The sequence below is a fragment of the Aspergillus sydowii genome, assembly GCF_001890705.1.
Source record: "Aspergillus sydowii CBS 593.65 unplaced genomic scaffold ASPSYscaffold_1, whole genome shotgun sequence".
In the NCBI taxonomy this organism is placed as follows: Eukaryota; Fungi; Ascomycota; class Eurotiomycetes; order Eurotiales; family Aspergillaceae; genus Aspergillus; species Aspergillus sydowii.
Window position 1 is genome coordinate 1400162 of NW_024467859.1, and position 18634 is coordinate 1418795.

At 49.3% G+C, this 18634-nt stretch overlaps 9 protein-coding genes across 9 annotated transcripts; 4 read left to right on the forward strand and 5 right to left on the reverse strand.

Annotated features, from left to right (window-relative positions):
• Positions 1 to 720: 720 nt before the first annotated feature.
• ASPSYDRAFT_138532 (uncharacterized protein) lies at positions 721 to 1524 on the reverse strand (the record flags this gene model as incomplete). The annotated part of the gene is made up of 2 exons (XM_040840851.1): positions 721 to 1143; positions 1201 to 1524. 2 exons carry the CDS (start codon positions 1522 to 1524, stop codon positions 721 to 723), a joined length of 747 nt encoding a protein of 248 aa, XP_040707567.1.
• Positions 1525 to 2248: 724 nt separating this feature from the next.
• ASPSYDRAFT_38415 (fatty acid desaturase) lies at positions 2249 to 3925 on the reverse strand. Its single transcript, XM_040845717.1, has 3 exons — positions 3733 to 3925; positions 2807 to 3657; positions 2249 to 2753 (listed from the first exon to the last, which is right to left on the reverse strand). The coding sequence occupies exons 1-3, from the start codon at positions 3869 to 3871 to the stop codon at positions 2445 to 2447; spliced, it is 1299 nt and encodes a 432-aa protein (XP_040707568.1). The 5' UTR covers positions 3872 to 3925; the 3' UTR covers positions 2249 to 2444.
• Positions 3926 to 4338: 413 nt separating this feature from the next.
• Positions 4339 to 5870, forward strand: ASPSYDRAFT_74553 (dihydroorotase; the record flags this gene model as incomplete). Its single annotated transcript, XM_040850775.1, has 4 exons — positions 4339 to 4660; positions 4722 to 4801; positions 4877 to 5330; positions 5392 to 5870. Exons 1-4 carry the CDS (start codon positions 4606 to 4608, stop codon positions 5868 to 5870), a joined length of 1068 nt encoding a protein of 355 aa, XP_040707569.1. The 5' UTR covers positions 4339 to 4605.
• Positions 5871 to 5938: 68 nt separating this feature from the next.
• Positions 5939 to 7069, reverse strand: ASPSYDRAFT_138892 (MIND complex subunit MTW1; the record flags this gene model as incomplete). Its single annotated transcript, XM_040840883.1, has 3 exons — positions 5939 to 6568; positions 6633 to 6949; positions 7012 to 7069. 3 exons carry the CDS (start codon positions 7067 to 7069, stop codon positions 5939 to 5941), a joined length of 1005 nt encoding a protein of 334 aa, XP_040707570.1.
• Positions 7070 to 7261: 192 nt separating this feature from the next.
• Positions 7262 to 11302, forward strand: ASPSYDRAFT_166771 (uncharacterized protein). Its single transcript, XM_040843373.1, has 7 exons — positions 7262 to 7926; positions 7980 to 8094; positions 8602 to 9046; positions 9151 to 9675; positions 10436 to 10538; positions 10601 to 10659; positions 10723 to 11302. Exons 1-7 carry the CDS (start codon positions 7761 to 7763, stop codon positions 11182 to 11184), a joined length of 1875 nt encoding a protein of 624 aa, XP_040707571.1. The 5' UTR covers positions 7262 to 7760; the 3' UTR covers positions 11185 to 11302.
• Positions 11303 to 11481: 179 nt separating this feature from the next.
• On the forward strand, positions 11482 to 12220 carry ASPSYDRAFT_25816 (CENP-X/MHF2 family protein; the record flags this gene model as incomplete). Its single annotated transcript, XM_040844209.1, has 2 exons — positions 11482 to 12075; positions 12173 to 12220. 2 exons carry the CDS (start codon positions 11482 to 11484, stop codon positions 12218 to 12220), a joined length of 642 nt encoding a protein of 213 aa, XP_040707572.1.
• A 351-nt stretch (positions 12221 to 12571) lies between these two features.
• ASPSYDRAFT_140790 (tRNA-dihydrouridine synthase family protein) lies at positions 12572 to 14311 on the reverse strand (the record flags this gene model as incomplete). The annotated part of the gene is made up of 2 exons (XM_040841080.1): positions 12572 to 14083; positions 14147 to 14311. The coding sequence occupies 2 exons, from the start codon at positions 14309 to 14311 to the stop codon at positions 12572 to 12574; spliced, it is 1677 nt and encodes a 558-aa protein (XP_040707573.1).
• A 368-nt stretch (positions 14312 to 14679) lies between these two features.
• ASPSYDRAFT_53407 (uncharacterized protein) lies at positions 14680 to 17136 on the forward strand (the record flags this gene model as incomplete). Its single annotated transcript, XM_040848680.1, has 7 exons — positions 14680 to 14731; positions 14784 to 15577; positions 15634 to 16231; positions 16429 to 16433; positions 16648 to 16690; positions 16842 to 17051; positions 17114 to 17136. 7 exons carry the CDS (start codon positions 14680 to 14682, stop codon positions 17134 to 17136), a joined length of 1725 nt encoding a protein of 574 aa, XP_040707574.1.
• A 332-nt stretch (positions 17137 to 17468) lies between these two features.
• ASPSYDRAFT_53408 (putative heme/steroid binding domain protein) lies at positions 17469 to 18309 on the reverse strand (the record flags this gene model as incomplete). The annotated part of the gene is made up of 2 exons (XM_040848681.1): positions 17469 to 17984; positions 18064 to 18309. The coding sequence occupies 2 exons, from the start codon at positions 18307 to 18309 to the stop codon at positions 17469 to 17471; spliced, it is 762 nt and encodes a 253-aa protein (XP_040707575.1).
• Between the last annotated feature and the right edge of the window lie 325 nt (positions 18310 to 18634).

Below are 18634 nucleotides of genomic sequence, written 5' to 3' on the forward strand. Positions count from 1 at the left end.
CCCTCATCGTCTGAAGATGAGAGCTCCGCGTCGTCTTCGTCGGCGGCGGCTTGGTCGAGGGTGAAGTCCTCGTCGTCGGCGGAGTCGTATTGCTCATCGTCAAGGTCGACATCGGCATCGGCCATTGTGACTGTGGGATCAGGAGGCATGGCTTTGGTGTGGTTATCTTGTATCGAGTGCTATGTAGGTAGAGAGATGCGACGAGATGGTTTCTAGCGGCATTATTCTGCCGGGCGGTGGCTATGATTACGGTAAAGTGTAGTTAACCGGAGTAGTTATATGTTACATAATATTGTTATGTTTCGCTTGCATAGGTTTATGCACTGTACTGGCAGTCTCGAGTGGTTTGGGCCAACTTGACTTTAGATATTCGTCAACTAGTTAATTATCAAGGTTATTCTCTTTATTCATCAGTTTATCAGATGGTGCTCCCAACCACGAAGCTAGACGTTGATTGGGAATTAGGGCATTACCATTTATATAGAGTTGTACCACAAAATGACCATGTATGGTTAGCGAGTTTTTAAAATGTAGTTCATACATTACTGCATATTTATTCCACGGTATGACCGGAGACTATGAAGACAAATACTTATATACAATATCCGTATCCGGAAAACCGCAGCAGAAGACACAACATTGTCCATTGGCACCTATCCGAACCCAAATCAAACCCAGCGAGCTGAAGCCATCAACGTACCAAATAGCCATTTTCTTTCTTCACCTCCCATATTTGAACGTCGTCCCAACCTTCTCAAGCTGATACTGGTCATGCGCACGCTGCCTCGCAACACTCAACTCAAGCCAAGTGCCCAAGCCTGCAGCGACGCCCATGATAACCTCAAGCCCTATAAGGAATCCAAGTAGGACAAACGCCGCGCAGGTGGCAGAGCAATCCCGAGCGAAGTTCGCCGGCGCCGGCGAGACCGTCTCGTTTGCGGCGTCGGAGAATCCTAAAGGGAGGTTGTGAGAGACCTTCCACTTGCAGGTCCAGGAGTGGAGGGTCTCGACGCCGTCAAAGTCTGCCGGATATGAGGAGCCTGGGAGGTAGATGGCGAAGACGAGGCCGACGAGGGAGGCGATGAAGCCTGCTGCGGATGTCGTCACTGCGGCTAGGTTGACGCGTCTGATGTGGGAATGCGGCTATGGTGGGTTATGTTTAGTGACGTCCAGTACATATACGGATAAGCGGAGACGTACCGATGGTAGGAGAGCTACAATGATAAATACCACGCTCAGAAATGCAATCACACAGCCGCACGCGAGGATTGCGATTGTTGGGCGCAGGTCAAGGTTCAAGGGCCATAGGTATAACCCGACGCTCTCAAAGGAGGATGTGTGTCGATAGTGGCGGTAAGGTACCACTTCGCAAGCGATGATAGAGACGGAAATCCCCAGGGCAAGGAATGAAAGTCCGAGTCGGACCCAGTGGAGGAGACGGATACGCTGGAGGAAACTCGACTCTTCCTCATTAGATGCGCAGGATGCGTGATAAGATCCTGCTAGCGACGGTGCAGAGGCCATGTTGAGTAATAAGCGTAAGATATAGGTAACGAGAACCAATAAAGCAGTCCGATCAACAGCACTACGAAATGAGAGGTTATGAAGAAAAGAAGTCTTTCCAGAAGACAGAGAGAGGTGTAAAGAACGAAAGAGGGGAGAGGTAGTACGTCAGAAGGAACGAAATATTAAGCTGCTGCAGAACCGGCAAGGGAAAAAGAGCACAACAAGGAGCATTAAGTATCCGATCCACAAGTCTTCATGGGGGGTAGTTAATAACCTCTGGCCCAAGCGCTGGTTTCCAAGAGATTACTGATTCATCTTCAGCAAACACCAGACCGGTGGGCATTTCGTGCGAAAAGCCACTGATAGGGACCCTGTAGCCGCCCTCTTCAGCAAGGACAAGCTTACTTGGGTGCCCCTCATTATCGATATCCAGTAGCGATCGTTGCCCTGAAGAATAGAGAAGTATCCAGGCTGACGTCTTGCAGGGCTGTTTCTAATCTCGTACCCCAGGGCGCTTAGCGATCTGGGTGGGTGTGTCGAGTGTGGCGAATAGGGAGCTGAGCCCTGAAGGAAAGAAAGCCTCCACTAACCTGCAGGAACGAACGCTGCACGGATCATTTCTTCAAAGCTCGCTCGATGCTGATTCTGACCGTCGATTGGCTTGGTAGCGTGGTCGAGAGGGCGCCACTAAAAGAGCCCGGCGGCTACAGCAGATGCACATCCAGCAAATGGCCATTATTGGCTGGACTCCAGTCTAGGTTGACTATTTTCAATATCTGTAATTTCTATCTTGTCGTTATGCGCCAATATTATCTCATACAATAGAATGTAGCAAAATGTGCTGTCTATAATAACGTGGAAAGCGATGTTCCAATCATGGCCGCAACCCGCTTCACTCCCAACACCAACATGGTCCAGGCCATAGAGCTCAGCCCAGTCTAGAACTTAGATTTCACATCCATGTCGTTAAATCTCTTCGTTTTCGTCCTCAGCATCTCCGCCTTCTCATCCAAAGTCATACCGACCTGATCCCCCATCGGAACTAAGCATTTAGCAAGGTACTTATAGTCCTTGCGCATCAACCGAATCGTGATCATGATATAGTCGATATTGCGAAACACGAGTGCATGTTCCTCTGCGTAGCGATCCTTCTGCTGGAGAAGTGAAACAGGGTGGTCGCGCCAGTGTCGCAGCGGGTTCAAGTGGTGCGACGTGTGGTAACCGTCATTGTAGCAGAAGCGGTTGCTCTGTGAAATGGATCAGTATACGGCACATGTCTAGCCATATTAGTTGAACTCACCGGTACATCTATTAGCGTAATGCTTGAACGGAAATCCGAGTTCGGGTCGACCTCGTCAACAAAGGCATGCTGGCCCCAGTTCCCGACCATCAAGCCCACGCGCAGCTGCAGGAGAGGCAGCAGAAAAGCAAATAGTGTAGCCTTCCAGTTAACGTAGTTCCAGAGGACATAGAGGGCAAGGTAGTTGCCCAACTCCCAGAACGCGGCCTTGGCAGCCATGGCCGTTTTACCTTTCCGGAAAAAGTAAAGCGGTAGTTCCAGCCAAATGAAAAAGAAGAAGCGACCGACGTAGCACAGAAAATCGACGAGCTCGTCTCGCTGATACCGGATCGTCGAGGAAAGATCATCCGGCCCGTTCCCTTCAACGTGGTGGTGCTTGACGTGGTGATAGTAATAGGAGTTCCAGGTATGCCCCATCAACGGGTTTGTGATGTACGGGAAAACCCCGTCGAACCACCAGAGGCTCTTCTTCAAAATGCCCCCCATGTGGATATGCTGGTGCATCATGAGTGTATAAGTCCCGACATAGTAGGTCTGCATGATCCAGTGGGCGACACCGTGAGCCCAATGGAAGTTTCGGAAAAGAAGAATTGCACTTGGGACAGATGTCGTGAAATAGAGAATTAAATGTGTGAGCATAACCACATCCGTTTCAACACGGACGAGCTGCCTTGCGACCCTCACGTAGGTCTGCAGGATCGACTTAGCTATTTTGGGCAGCTTTTCAAGGTCTTTCACGTCCCAGGTCACGAAGACAGTGGGCTCAAACTCGGCATTCTGAGCATTATTGAGAGCCTTCAGTTTCTGTATTGTGTGTTCATCGGAATTTTGGCGGGCCCCATTTTGTGTAGCTAATCAAGTCAGCACGAGGACCCTTAAGCCCTTTAGGTATATTTCGGGGTACATGGCCGAGGACCATGACATACGCTTTTTTGACCGGTTCCGCGTACGCAAGGCGGAATTCTTTTCCTCCGGCTTAGCGTGCTCGGCATCGTCTAGGAGATTCTTCAGAACCAGTAGATCCGGCTCGGTTAGGTTCGGGTCTATGAAATTCGAGGGGTCCATGATGGAAGCATGGAGTGTTGCGACGGTGAATAGTGAAAGGAAGTGCTGTCAAAATGGTAAGGGGAACTCTACGGAAATGGGCCCATCCGGTCAGGGGCCAGAATTCATTAGTGCGGCTCAACAAAGAGGGCCTTTGTCGCGCCGTTGGCAATGGTCTAAGCACTTTCAATCTCGAACACCTCGATGAGGAATATCTATACCAAGACGCCATCCGTACAATAGTTGCACAAACAGACCAATTAGAAACTGAAACGGGCTGAGGCAGGGTTCCCTTGCTTTTTTTTACTAGTATAACCCGACCAAGCCTGTGCTTAGTAATATTTACATGCCTCTAGAAGACGAGGAAGGCGAATGATTGACGTTGACTCGAATGAGAAATTCATAACTATACCAGTAAGAGACCATTGAAACGCACCCCAGAGTAGACTCGTACAGAAACAAACCAACATAGAACTTCATCAGAGATCAATGCTTCATGGACAGCCAAAGCCAGTGACATCACGGGCATTGCACATGACACGACCAATAAAAACCCCGCTACGGATCTCCCCCACGCGCCGATAAAAAAAAATTGGCGGGGAAGAAAAAGCTCGAGAATTGCAATCAAACAAATCGCGAACACGAGCATTGAATTGTGAGGGAGTCACTTATCGATCCATTCGAATCGGCCCCTACCCCCTGCGCCAAATCCTAATCCTTGAAGCTCGAACACGGATCACCACCACCTTCGCATAATGCCTCTCTCAAGCCTGCAGGGGGTCAAGCTCCCCGCTTCGGCCGACTTACACGGTGCGTATATCTACTTGAACACCCACCATCATCCTGGGCTATAGACTGACAAGTTGCTAAGTCCATCTTCGCGATGGCGACATGATGGAGCTAGTTACTCCCACCATCAGACAAGGTGGTGTCAACACTGTTTTTGTCATGGTAAGGAGATAACTGAAGGAGGAAGAATGATGATGATGAACAGTTGCATTGAGAACGCCGAATAACATGCTATAGCCCAATCTTGTACCGCCGATTACTACGGTTGACCGCGCGCTCGAGTACAAGCAGCGTTTACAGGCCATTGAGCCCAACGTAAATTTCCTCATGTCTCTTTACCTCCACGAGACTATTACGCCAGAAACTATCATCGATGCTAAGAAGCGCGGTATCACCGGCGTTAAGAGTTACCCGGCAGGTGTAACTACCAACTCCTCTGCTGGTGTCATCGACTACGCGCAGTTTTATCCCGTGTTTGCGGAGATGGAACGTCAGGGAATGATCCTTAACTTGCACGGAGAGGTTCCCTCCCAAGGCGATGTGACCGTGTTGTCAGCAGAGGAGCGGTTCCTTCCCACCCTTCTGCAGCTGCACGAGAAGTTCCCCAAGCTTCGGATTATCCTGGAGCACTGTACCACCGCCGCCGCGGTCGAGGCTGTCAAGAAATGCGGCCCGACTGTTGCAGGAACAAGTAACTCGAACCTCCCACCGCATATATCACCTTTGTGAATCATGTCTAACCGTCACCGTAGTAACTGCTCACCATCTGTCAATTATCATTGACTCCTGGGCTGGTGACCCTTTCTGCTTCTGCAAGCCTGTCGCTAAAACACCTGCCGACCGAGACGCCCTTCTGCGCGCTGCAGCCTCCGGAAACCCTAAGTTCTTTTTTGGCTCAGATAGCGCACCCCACCCCGCAGCGTCCAAGCGAGGTGAGAAGATAGCTGCCGGTGTGTTCACTCAGCCATATACGACTCAGCTCGTGGTCGACGCCTTCGAGCAGGCCTGCCAAAACGGTGTCTTGAAAGAGCAAGATATCACGCCCGAGATTGTCGAAGGTTTCATGGGCAAGTATGGCCGCGCATTCTATGGCCTCGAGAGCGAGCAAAAGGAGTTCATCACCCTTGAGAAGAAAGACGAGAAGGTCGTAAACATCCTTAAATCGGACAAGGTGGATGTTGTCCCCTTTAGAAGGGATCAGCAGACATGGAGCGTAACGTGGTCCGCATAGTTAGAGCAGCTATGTCGCTTCTCCCAGTTGAATCACCATAGACGGCAAAAGAAAAGACTTGTACTTGTCTAGTTCTCTTTGTTATCCGCCTGCGTAAACATACCCGTAACAGCTTCGAGTGCCTGCGCTTCGGAAATATCTATCTTGCGTCCCGCAACAGTCGGGTTCCCATCATTGCCAACCGGGAGCTGGCCGGACCGTTCCAGATGCAGCTTAATTCTGCTTTCTATGTACTCTTGTCTTTCATCCGATTTGGATTTTGTGTCATTCGCAATCTTCGATTTCGGCAAGGTGGCCAGCTTAGGACGGAGCTCCTTCAACAACGCCTGCAAAGCAGGAAGCTGGGACAAGATGAATGTAGTGCTGGTCGTTAAAGGGGTATGCTGGGTGTTTGAGCCAGTCGTAACGCCAACTCGTAGTTTCTGCGCGGCTGCACTTGATGTCAAGAACGACAAGTCGATGTCCATTTTCCTAGCAGGACCGGCAGTAGTAGACTCTCCCTCGCCCTTGGTGTCATTTGCGGAATCTGTTGTTTGTGCTGCCGACAGAATTGTTTTCAACTGCGAGATCATTACTTCGTTTCTCGCGCTCTCTTGCTTCAATGCGCGGTTTAGTTTCTTCGTTTCCTGTAACTTTTGACGCAGTGCGAGAATCGTTTCAACTGTCGGCGCATCCGGAGAAGGATTTAGAGAAATATTCTGCATGGAATAATAGTTAGACTTAAGGGTTGAGAGGAATTTGGAGGGTGAGCGTTTTGCGCACCTCATAATGTTTCAGTCTGATCCAGCCCATTAGATCATCAGGCACTCTAAAGATGTTGCGCAGCACGAAGATCTCAAATTTATCAAAAGCCTTGTCAACCGTCGCCTCGAGCAGAGTCTCCAATTGATGTAATCCATTTTCTATTTCAAGTTGCGCCTCAGGGTAAACAACGTTTCCATCTTCGTCCGTGTCAGGGATTGTCGAGCCATTGTTGGCATGGGCAAAGCCCAGTCGCTCAGGAGGGGTAGAAAGCAAGCCGGATTCTAGACTGGATATAGCTTGATAGATTAAGTTATTGATTGAGTTGATAATGTCATCTATGAGCGACTGTGCCTGGGTTAGTAACTGGTCGCGAAAAGACCGACCACGGTGCGCAAACTAACCAGAGGGGTATAGCTAAAATGCTCAGTGAGCAAAGAAGTAGCAAGGTCATCCATTGTGTCCGCAATTTATCGATTCGCCCATCACCTAGTCGGACTTTGAAGCTTGAGCGGCGCGAAGGCTTGCAGAGCCAAAGTCCGCACGCGTCGCGTGGGTTCCAAGTTACTCTGGCGAGGGGAAGAAATGCCAAGACCCGGTAGCCAAGCCTTGACAACCACAAACTCCACAGTACGGACAAAGTAAAGTTAGTACGGAGTAAACACGCTCCTTTCTAATCTCTTCGCCTTTAAAAGAAGCTAGCTACTTCGGTGGTCATTGGACCGGTCAAATTCCAATCAAATCCGGACAGTTCTCGGAATGCAGATTGGTGCTGTCAAAGATCCATTCTGTTTCCCATTGTGACTCACGAATTCCAAAACCAGACTGCCCTGACTCAACACTAGGCTGTGCACAGCTCTTTTACTAATTGCAGATTTCAGAAGAATGCCTTCTGTGGCTTTGATGCTCTTCAATTGTCACTAGATCGTAACTGACTCACAATGGAGACTCTTTTTGAATTGAAAGATGAATGGTGAAAGGAAGGCATCATCTTTCTGCGCCGGTGGCAGTTGGGGGAATGGCAGTTGGAGGCATATGCATATATAAAGATGTGCAACACTTCCAATTTCCTAGAACTATTCATCCTGAGCAGATTCCTTTTTCAATTTCTCAATAATTCTCAAGTTGGGTCTCTTGATTGAATTCAACATGGCGGACGAAAAGCAAACTCTTGAAGCCGAATCGGTCCCTAACGTTGAAAAAGAAAACTCGCCAGAGAGGAGTCCAACCCCTCCAGCTGATGAAACCTCCCCATGGGCATCCCCGACTTCGAAGGACTCGCAATCAGGAGAGAACAGACTCCGACCAGCCTCCGGTAAGTAATATCATGCTACCCCCCTTCGTGTGTATTCTAACCTCTGTAAACAGATATACTTAACCGCCTCATATGGGACGAAAAATACGATAGCACGGACTTTGTTATCGGTTACGAGGATCGATTTGAGGGACGCTTGGAGGCCAGTGTCAACTCGTGGAAGAGAGAGTCGACGGACGAGGAATTCATCCCTCAACACCGCATCCTCTACATCAAGCGGAAGTCAGACTCTGAGATTGTGTGGGATAGGCGTCGGAGAATTGATCAAATCTTTAAGAGTGGGAATTCTGCCTTTGATTATCTTGCTTTCCTCCAATGAGTGCCTTCCGAGCATCTTCCTAGCTTCTTCCAAATCTCTCCTTGATATTACCCCTTCAAGCCTCTTTCTCATATCTCTTAGTCTATCCTTAATAATACTACTAATATTGTATTCTAGTATTCATGAGAATAATAGTACACAACAGTAACATCTTAGTATCATTCATTAGCCCGGGAGTTACCAATTCTGGATGCCGGGTGCTCCTTCCTTATATAGATCGGTACATTTATGTCTCCCAGATGGAAACGGGGGAAGCTGAAATAATACAACCACTGCCATGGCATCCGAACATTGTTGCTCTATTACTTAGTTATCCGTTCCAGGGGCTTGCAATTTCAAGTCCCCATCGCTNCAAGCAAAATGCCTCAGAAACGCCATCGGATCGATTTCACGCTTCTCAGAAGACGCCAGAACCTCTCATCGACCTCGTCATCTGATCTATCTCCTGTTGTTCCTGTTCTCGAGTCGCCAATTACCTTTCACGCGATAGCGTCACAGAGTGTCTCCGAAGCAACACTCAAGCAGAGCAAAATAAACCGAGCCCAGGTCAAGCCGTCGATGTTCTTTGAAGACAGGGAAGAGGACGATGATGGATCAGTCCCAAATCTCACGTCCGTTGACCGCAAGGACGTTAGATCACCACGTGCAGCACATAGGAGCAGTGATGAGGACAGGCCGTTGACTCAACCAAAGAGTCAATTCTTCGAGAATTCATTCAGCACCCGTAGCCCTTGGGAGTCCCCAAGTGCTCGCATAAACCAAGACTCCTTCGTCGTGATTGAAATCAAGTTGAATATAGGTGTATGTGGACAGTTCGAAATCTAACGCAAGTTTGGAACTGACACCAACTCCAGGTCAAAGACGAGGACTCCGTTGTCTCGAAGATCACCACTAGAATGGCACAGATTTACCAAAGATCTGAGTCTTTTATGATAGTCACCATCCAGCAAATTCCATCTCTGCGGTTTGGTAGTTCATCACTACCGTCATACTCAATGAAGCTCTATGCCCTGCCTTATCTAATTGCACCCATCACAAATCTTCGCAGCACGATACTCATTCAAGCGGCACTCGATGAAATTCTACATATAACACCATCGCGAGGAATCATTCTATATATCCCAATCCCAGAGGAGAATATGGCAACTAATAGCACAACAATGATGGGTGAAATTGCTCGCCTAGAGCGCGATACTCAAGGCCGGGAGCCTGGAATTTTCAAGTCTCTCTCTCGATCCCTGAGTAGGAGGAAGAAATCCAGTAGCGTCGTGAGCGCACCTTTATCTGTAGCCACAACATCTTCATGGGCTGCGGCAAGCGATGCACAAGAGTCAAAACCAGCTACAGCTTCAGAGTCTGAGGGTACCAATGCCTCTGCTGAAGGAGGTAATTCGAGACCTGGAAAGTCTGGAAGGACTTTGCGGCTCTTCGTTTCACGTCGAAGTCCGGAGCGCTCGCGTTCAGGTAATGATGAATAGAAGCCCATTCATCATATTCTCTTGATGCCTGTTTTGTCTTTACCACTTGCCTCTCGTTTTACGATACCCCTCTTGACGAGCTCAGGGCTCCATTTGTTAGTTATCGAGGCCAAGGATAGACTGTGAGCGAACCGATTTTTCTGACCAGTGCTGGAAAATGCGGGTTTCTGGGCTATCTTTTCTTTTTGTTTTGGGGTCATTGCGTTTGCCTATTCTATTGCTTGTATATTTACACTGGTTGTTAAACCTGTGGCTCTCTACTAGGATAACCGTCAATTCAGCTGCTGCTGCCAACGGATTAATACACAATAACCACTCGTCAAGGCTTCAATTTCCAGTCTACTGTTTGGTGACACCGAAGTAGACAGTAAGTATATAGGGACCTTCTTTGGTACCTTAGTAGATAGGTATACAAGTTATTGTGTTTTTAACAATTGGCTGTCACACACATTCCTCTATTGAGACTTTACGGAACTGAAAGGAACCAAAAGAGCCATGTTCACTTGCCGTTCACTTGCCGTGCATGTGTGCACTTTTTGACTCATAAAATAATCCCCCCGTATTGAGGAGGGCAGTGCCGACGAAGGAAATCCCTTTCACTATGATGATTCCTCGTATTTAGAAGGGCAGTGCCGACGCGGGCGGGAGAGATCCCTTCGCTTTTAAAAGCTTCCACCAACAAATCCAGCTTTTCCCAATAACACATTTTCAGCGAAGCCTTCACACCATCACGATGGAGACTAGCACCAGCAGTAGCAACATAGTAGAGCTGGAAGGTGACCTCTTCGACGCTCCCGATGGGGCCGCCCTGATCCGTGTGTTCACCACTTGTTATACACAGACAAGATGGAAATCCGAGCTGACGTGACCTCAATAGATGCTTGTAATTGCTTTGGATCCTGGGGCGGGGGCATCGCCTTGGCCTTTCGAAAGAAGGTACGTCACTTCGCCTGGCGCCCTTGACATTACTGAAGCCGCTAACTGACTGCTCCCGCCCAGTACCCTGCCGCGTTTGAAATATATCAATCACACTGTCGTACTTACCGCAAGAACCCAAAGTACCTCGATACCTCCGAAGCTGCTATTAGCTCCGGCCCGATTACCCGCAGTGTCCTGCTACCAGAGGGCTCTGCCTTGATAATCCCACCCCAGAGGAGGGATTACGAAAGGCGCCGGGGAAAGAAACACTGGATAATATGCCTATTCACGTCGCGAGGGTATGGACGCCAAGTGAGCGGCTTTGATGTGATCCTGCAGAATACCGAGCTGGCTCTTATAGATCTCAAGGAACAGCTCAATCTACTGCAGTCAAGGGAGCTTGGGCCGGAGAATGTGGGAATCCAGGAACTTTGCGCGTGTCGATTCAACTCTGGGTTGTTTGGTGTGGATTGGATTTACACGAGGGAGTTGTTGCATAATTCGGGGCTCGAGGTTACTGTTGTCCGCCCGCCTGGAGAGTGAAGAGTACCGTAATTCTGTTGTTGTTTGCTCGACTTCGAGCGTTGACGCTGCATACAAATCGACAAGCATGTAAATGTAGAAGTTTAATGAAATTACCAGGACCTAGTACATTCAGTCAATCACTGTTAGTGAGAAACGCTAAGTTCACCTCCAATCAAACAAAAAGGAAAATAGTCGACATGGATCACCTGACTTCGTGACATTGGAGGCGCGAACACGCGCCGGAACTTAACCACCAACATCATCTTCAGCCTCATATCCCCTGACTGCGGAGGAAACCATTGAGAACCGGGGAATATGCCTCCAGAACGCCAACCTACCCAAAAACGCCGCCGACATCTCCCATTTAAGCCGCCCAGCCGCGCAACAGGGTCCCCGTCTGCCTCCGCATCAACAACAGCGGGCCCATCCAAAACCAAACCCTCAAAACCACCAACGAAGGCCCCGAAAGCCAATGCAACGGCCTTATCTTCGAAATCAAAACCGAAGCCCAAGCCCGCCAAGGCATCCTCATCCCGTCAGAGACAATCTCCGTCCCCGCCGGACGAAAGCGCAACAAACTCCGATTCCCCCACAGACGACCACGCCTCCGCGGAGCCTTCAGGCTCGGGCTCAGACGACGAAACCGAAGCAAACTACATCCTTGCCGAAATCACGCACGGCGAGCCCGCGAACGAAGACGTCCTTTCCTCGGACCCGCTTATTCCTCCGAAGCTTTTAACGAGGCTCGTCCACCACCATTTCCGGAATGAGAAGACGAAGATCGCAAAGGATGCCAATGGGGTCGTTGCCAAGTATATTGATGTCTTTGTGAGAGAGGCTGTGGCTAGGGCTGCGTTTGAAAGGGCTGAGGGCGGCGGTGGAGGTGGAATGGCGGATGGGTTTTTGGAGGTTCGTATATCTTTTCTTTCTACCCCCTTTCGCACTCTTTCTTTCTCTTGCCATTGTATGTATTTATGGCCACTAATGCGCTTGATTGCGAATGTAGGTTGAAGATCTTGAGAAAATGGGCCCGCAACTTGCTATGGATTTTTAGGTGCTATTATTTCGCATCTTATCATATCTTACTTGGGAGTATCCTTGGGTTGGGGTTTAGGAGTTGGGTGTTTAATTTAGACTCTTTTCTGCGGTCTTGCTCTTGATACCAGTCATGCGAATAACGATGTTTGAAATGGAAGCTTTGGTATGTCATACTGGACCATATAGATATTTAGGTTTTGGCTTGCAGCGGGCATGCATTCATTGGTAACATTGATCTTAGGACGCTATGCATCAGGATATATGCTCTATTCTATGTACAAGTTGGTAAAAAGTAAACCGGTTTCTTTCCTTTATTTATTATTTCATTCTTTTCCAGCGGTCTTATGACAAGGGACGTCCATTCAGTCTAACCACTCAGCAAGGCATCTTTTGCTGCTGTTGTAGGTGTATCGACGGAGTCCGCGGGGCCGTTCGCGGGGGTATCTGGTTTCTCAGCATTCTGCCCGTCCTCAGAGTTCTTCTGTTTCTCGCCCTTCTTAACCTGAAGCGCACCAGCCTCCATCGCTTCTTCTGGAGTTGGTCGAATATGCGGCTGACAAACCCACCATGGTCGGCCATATTCGGCAATTGTAGCCTTTGATCCTGTGAGTGTTGAATCGGACTGTTGCTCGAAGCGTTCCGGGAACTGCTCGTACTCCTTCAACCCTTTCTTGATTTCCTGTTCGAGGATGGAAAGAGTCTTTTCGAACGAGGTCATATCACCCGCCGACGATCTTGCGAGCGCGTCTCGAACATTTATGTGCGTGGCGATCAGTGGGCGGAAGAGCTGGAAAAGATGGCTTTGCATGTACTTCGTGCTGGGGTTGTTGGGGTTGCCGTGCCTGAACTTGTGACTGGCTTTCTGTTCCTTCTGTCTCTCTTTTTTCTGCTGTTTCTTCTGTTTCTTTTTCGGCGGGCGGCCTTCTTCTCCTTCACCCTCTCCTCGTTCTTCGGCCTCTGGTGCTGTGGTGGTGTTTGTGTGTTGTGGTTCGTCTTCCGGGTCAGACGGGAGGTAGAGGGGCTTTCGTTCCGGGACGGGTTGTTCCAAGACGTACTTGTAGATGATGTCCAAGTACCGTCGGAATACTGCGTCGAGACGATATCCTCCTTTTCCATCTCGACCTCTCCAGTATTCTCTACCTTCACTGCCCACTGGCGGAGGCTTGGCGAAGATTGAAGGATCCGACAGATTCCCTTCGGCGCTCATCACGCCGTCCGCTCCAGTCGCTTCAAGGCACCGTTCCAAGTCATCATGGTTTAGGTTGTTTCCGTTCGCAAAAATCACGGTCTCCGGTGGTAGGTTATCTCGAAGATACCGAATGTAGCTCCAATCGGCCAACCCCGTATTATGGCCCTTCTGCTCTCTCGTGCGTCCATGGAGTGTAATTATACTCGCGCCTGCAGATAGTATCATCTTTGCATATTCCAGCGTCCTCTCCTTCGATTCCTGGATTCTGAACTTGGCCGTAACTGGGACCGACAGTTCTGTGTGAAGTCGGCTAATCAGTTTATAAATCAAGTCCCAGTCCTCTTGCAAGAAGGCACCATAATGTCCCCTCCTCGCGATACCTTGCGGGCAACCGAGATTCAAATCAACGGCATCGCAGTATGGCGCAGCGTAGCGCGCCGCCTCAAGGAAGTCATCCGGGTCGTTCGCGCAAAACTGCACAAACAGCGGCCGATCAATCGCGGGGCTTCCGTCTAGGTATAGAGCCTCTCCGTTCTCTTTGTGACCGGCTGAGGCGCGAGTAGGGTGGAACATTTTCCCGCGGTACCCTGCCTCTTCTCGGAACAGGCGTGCATGGAACATGGGTGAATACGCGAGGACAGATTTCGAGTCTTCCGGTGCCATGAAAGAGCGAGTGAGCATGCGCCATGCCTAAAATCAACCATTATCTGTTAGTCTTTGAAGCTTGCAGAGGCCGGGAATAGTCGCACTCACGAATTCAGAGCGATCCACCATGGGCGCAACGATATATTTCGGGCTACCTATGCTTTTGTAGAATTCTCGCCCATGGAGTTTCGTCCTAGGCACCGGCTCTGGCTTCTCAGGTGCGGCTTGCGCCGCGCCGTTGGAGACGGCCGGTGTTGTCTCAGACACAGCCATCTTGATCGGGTATGGGCGCAGGAAACCAAGGAAATTTCGCCCCAACCACGGGGTCAAAAAGCGTGCGATCCCTATAATGACTGACGGGATAAAAAGAGACCGCCGGTGTTTAGAGAGCGACTGATAAACCTTTTCGATATCTACTGCGGAGCAGACTTGGGGCGACTTTTTTTCGGCGATAGTATCTCGGAGCGCAGGAATGTTGTTCCTTTTATCTTTTATCTCTTATCGATTGTTTATGTCTTGGCACTCCATAAGCGGAAACTTAGTTTACATCCCGCTTCCAAGTTGAAGGATGCTGTCTGATGAACTAGATATTCACAAAGGAAGTATCATGGGCATGCAGTAGGGTACAGACTTCTCCCGAAATGTCACGAATATGTCCCACCCCAACCTCGATGGATACTGGTAGCAATGCTAGTGAGTCTATGTTGTTCGCTTGAAGGTATCAGCCGCTAACCATTCGTTATAGCCTTCTCTTCGATCTCATTATCAGATGACGGAGAATATGCAGCTCAACTGAATGGAAAAGACCTTATCGTCCATCTAAACCCAACCTCTTCTGAGTTCAAAGAGGTACAGATTGTCAAAGTCAAAGACACCGGGTATAAGTACCTAAAGTTCTCGCGCTCAAAGCAAGACGCTGGAGGACCACGCCGCTTGCTCTGCGCTAACGATTCTCGCATCATAACTTGGGACCTTGACCCCCTGCAGCAACATGCAGAAATCGAGAACATTGAACCCGGAGCCCTGAACATTGAGTTTGGGGGTGATGGAAATGAGGTCCTTGTCTTTCATGCTTTCAACACAAAACTTAGTGTTTTCGGGCTAGACTCTGGCCGCAGCCATGTTATCAAATCTCCTAAGTTTTCTCATCAGAATGGCTTCGGATATCGACCGAAGACCGGACAACTCGCAATGCTATTGAAACCCGAGACTTCGGATCTACTGACAGTCCATGAGTCTCGATCTCAAGAGCTCATCGGTCGGGAGGTTCTCCCAACAGTTGATGCCCAAGGGCTTAAATGGAGCCCCGATGGACACTGGATAGCTGTATGGGACGCTGCTAGTGCGGGAACAAAGGTCCTTATCTGTACTGCGGATGGACAACTATTCAGGACTTATACAGGCTTACCCGAGTCCGATGATTCATTCGACTTAGGCGTTCGAAGTATTGAATGGGGCCCAGCCCTGAACAATGGCTCATCACAAGTTTTGTCTGTTGGGAAGGTCGATGGGACAGTGGAACTGCTTGGGACTAAGACGGTAATCCTTTTCCCAAGCCCTTCCGTGAGACCTTTTCTTTTTGCTGACAGCTAAAGTTTTCTTGTTCTACCACGCTTTCACACGTCTTCCAAATCGACGAATACCCTCCTAGTATATGGAGGGAACGCTATGCTGCTGGGGGTATGAGCTTAGAATATGGCGAGTCATCGAGCTCTTCTGCATTTATCACAACCACTGAGCCTGCAAGTGGGCCTCGGGGCGTATCATTAATGGGATTTAGCCATGATGGGAGCCTTTTGAGTACCGTGGATCAAGCACGGCCGAATATTGTTTGGATATGGAACCTGGAGAACGCTCCGGTTTTGGTATCAGCATTAGTTCATGAACACGCCGTCAGGCAAATCATTTGGCATCCTTCGAGCGCACAGTTGCTCATTACTACGGCAAATAATGCCCTTCCAACTGTGCGGTATTGGAGTCCACACCAACCCCCATGCATTCTTCGCATTCCTGTTTCAAGAAGTGATAATGGAAGGTATGATGTACGGTGGCTACTTGCCGATAAGGACCAGTTCTCAAGATTTTGGTTTGGTTCACAAGATGACTATGTTTTGGGACTCTTCGAATCGGACGAGCATGGAGCAGCTGAGTTTAGGTGCCTGAATACTATTGGTGGCAAGTTATCTTCAGGCAGTCAGGGCACGATAATGAGTCGATGAAAGCGAAATATTGAAACAAGGCCAAGACGAGTTTAAATGTGAGCGATCTATTTATAGTTATATACCGCAGACATCATGCCATTTTTTGACTTTGCTTCACCCATGCAGTTGTGTTGATGCCTTGCTTTTGAGGCATGCTTAGTATAGTTGACGGTAGCCAATCAAATGTAGTCTATGTAACCGAGCCTGCGCCCGTGACCAGCCAGGGCTTAGGGTTACTCTCCACGTGATTTCCGTCATCCCCACTTGAATTTTGCACTTGGCCTCAACTTCAGACACTTCAGTCTCGCAGCTCTCCAACAACCACACAGACGTCAAAATGGTGAGTAACTTGTCCCTGCTGAACAACACGATATAATCGTCCAGACAGACACTAATAATCAAAATTAGGCTCCTGCAGGCAAGCAAAAGAAGAAGTGGTCCAAGGGCAAGGGTATGCTTTCACCGTCCTCATCCCCCATCACCGAATGATCATCGATTTCGCGATATCCGGGAAACCAGAATATACACTCTTTTCGACCAGTCTCGCACAAATAAACCGATCTTCCATGGACAACTGAACTAACGTGATGTCTTTGCTATAGTCAAGGACAAGGCCCAGCACGCCGTCGTCCTCGAGAAGCAGACCGCTGAGAGACTCAACAAGGACGTCCAGTCCTACCGTCTCATCACCGTCGCCACTCTCGTCGACCGTCTCAAGATCAACGGCAGCTTGGCCCGCAAGGCCCTCGCTGATCTCGAGGAGAAGGGACAGATCAAGAAGGTTGTCGGTCACTCCAAGATGAACATCTACAGTACGTTCTTACCCCCGACTATGGGAGTCTCAACCAAGGATACTAATTTCGACTCTTTACAGCCCGCGCCGTTACCGCCGAGTAAACGCTTTCTTATAACGAATGATTTTTCTCGCGGTGCTTATGATACCTTTGCTACGAATGATATCTTTAAAATCCGGAATTCGGCTGGGCGAATGATGTTGGTGGTACGATGAATCGACCTCGCATTGCATGGAATGAAAAGTCGCGCTACTGGACGTGTCAAGTACATTGCAGTGACTCAATCAAATCAACCTGATCAATCTGTTCAATTCAATTTCTCGCTAAATACCGTAAGAAGCGCAAGAACAAGGAGAAGCAGAAGTATTGGTTACATGCCATGCCAGTGTAAAAAGGACGAGATTTCATTCGGCCCTCAAGTAGTTGTACCTTATCTCAAGCACTCTTCTTGTCACCCTTGTTTCCCTTACTCTTGTTCCTCTTGGGCCTCTGCTTCTTAGCCGCCTCACAAAGCTCCCTTTTCTCTTTCTTATCTTCAACCTCCTTAGCAACCTTCCCAACCGCAAAATACTTCTGATGATTCCCAAAGAAACCTGACCAATGCGCAATAGTACTCTCCACCTTCTTCCTCGCAAGTCTAACATCCTGCTCCCTCCTCTTCTTCCTCTCCCCGCTACTCAACCCCTCCAAATCCTCAGGCTCGTCAATCGGTATAAACATCTCCTCTACCCCAGTAAGATCATCCGTAAGATCCTCGGCAAAACAGCCCGTTACAAAGGCGCGGGTTGCGTCGCGCCCAGCGAAGAAGTGGTATCCGCCGCCGGGACCGTACATGCCCGGGTTTGCGGATACGTCGAAGATGGTTCCATTGACGGCGACGTAAATTGGGAGGGCCGGGTCCGTGCCATCGTGGAGAGCGAGCTCGGTTGGAGTTAGGATTACGGGGCCTTTCTGTTTTGGGAGCACCTTTTGTTAGAACCGACGAGGTTACGGATGTATAGATGGAGGGGGTTTGATGCATGGAACGTACAAGGTATTGTACGAGCTGCGGCCAGTTCGTGAACCATGGCTTATAGCCCCAGAGTAGAGACTGGGAGCCGGTGAGGTAGTATGAGAGACCGCACGACACGACCACTAGGGTGAGCAGGACGCGGAAGATGTCGAGGATGCTGATGCCGCCGGGAGCGCTAGGTTGCGTTTCTTTGCGACTTGTTGCCGGAGAGGATTTAGATGTGTCCTTGGAGACAACCGGTCTGTGCCGGATTTCATTAGACATTGTTAGGCAGGCGTCTGGGATGCAGATGTTGGAAATGGGGGAATGAGATAAATGAGGCAGGAGGAAGATGACGATGCGCCAGTGGAAGGACAGATATTTCCAATGGTGTCTGAAACTCTGCTGATCGCTTGGTTAGTATGGACTGATTTCCCCGTGAAAGCTGAGTACTGTTAAATTGTTAATAAAGCCGACACATTGGAAATGCAGGGCTCTGGTTTCAGCTCAATTTTTCCTTGTTGGCGTCGCTGTTCATTGTTAAACGGCTACTGAGGCGGCCGAGTATCTGCACGGTTATTCTAATCCAAATGCGAGTAGCAGTGATCGG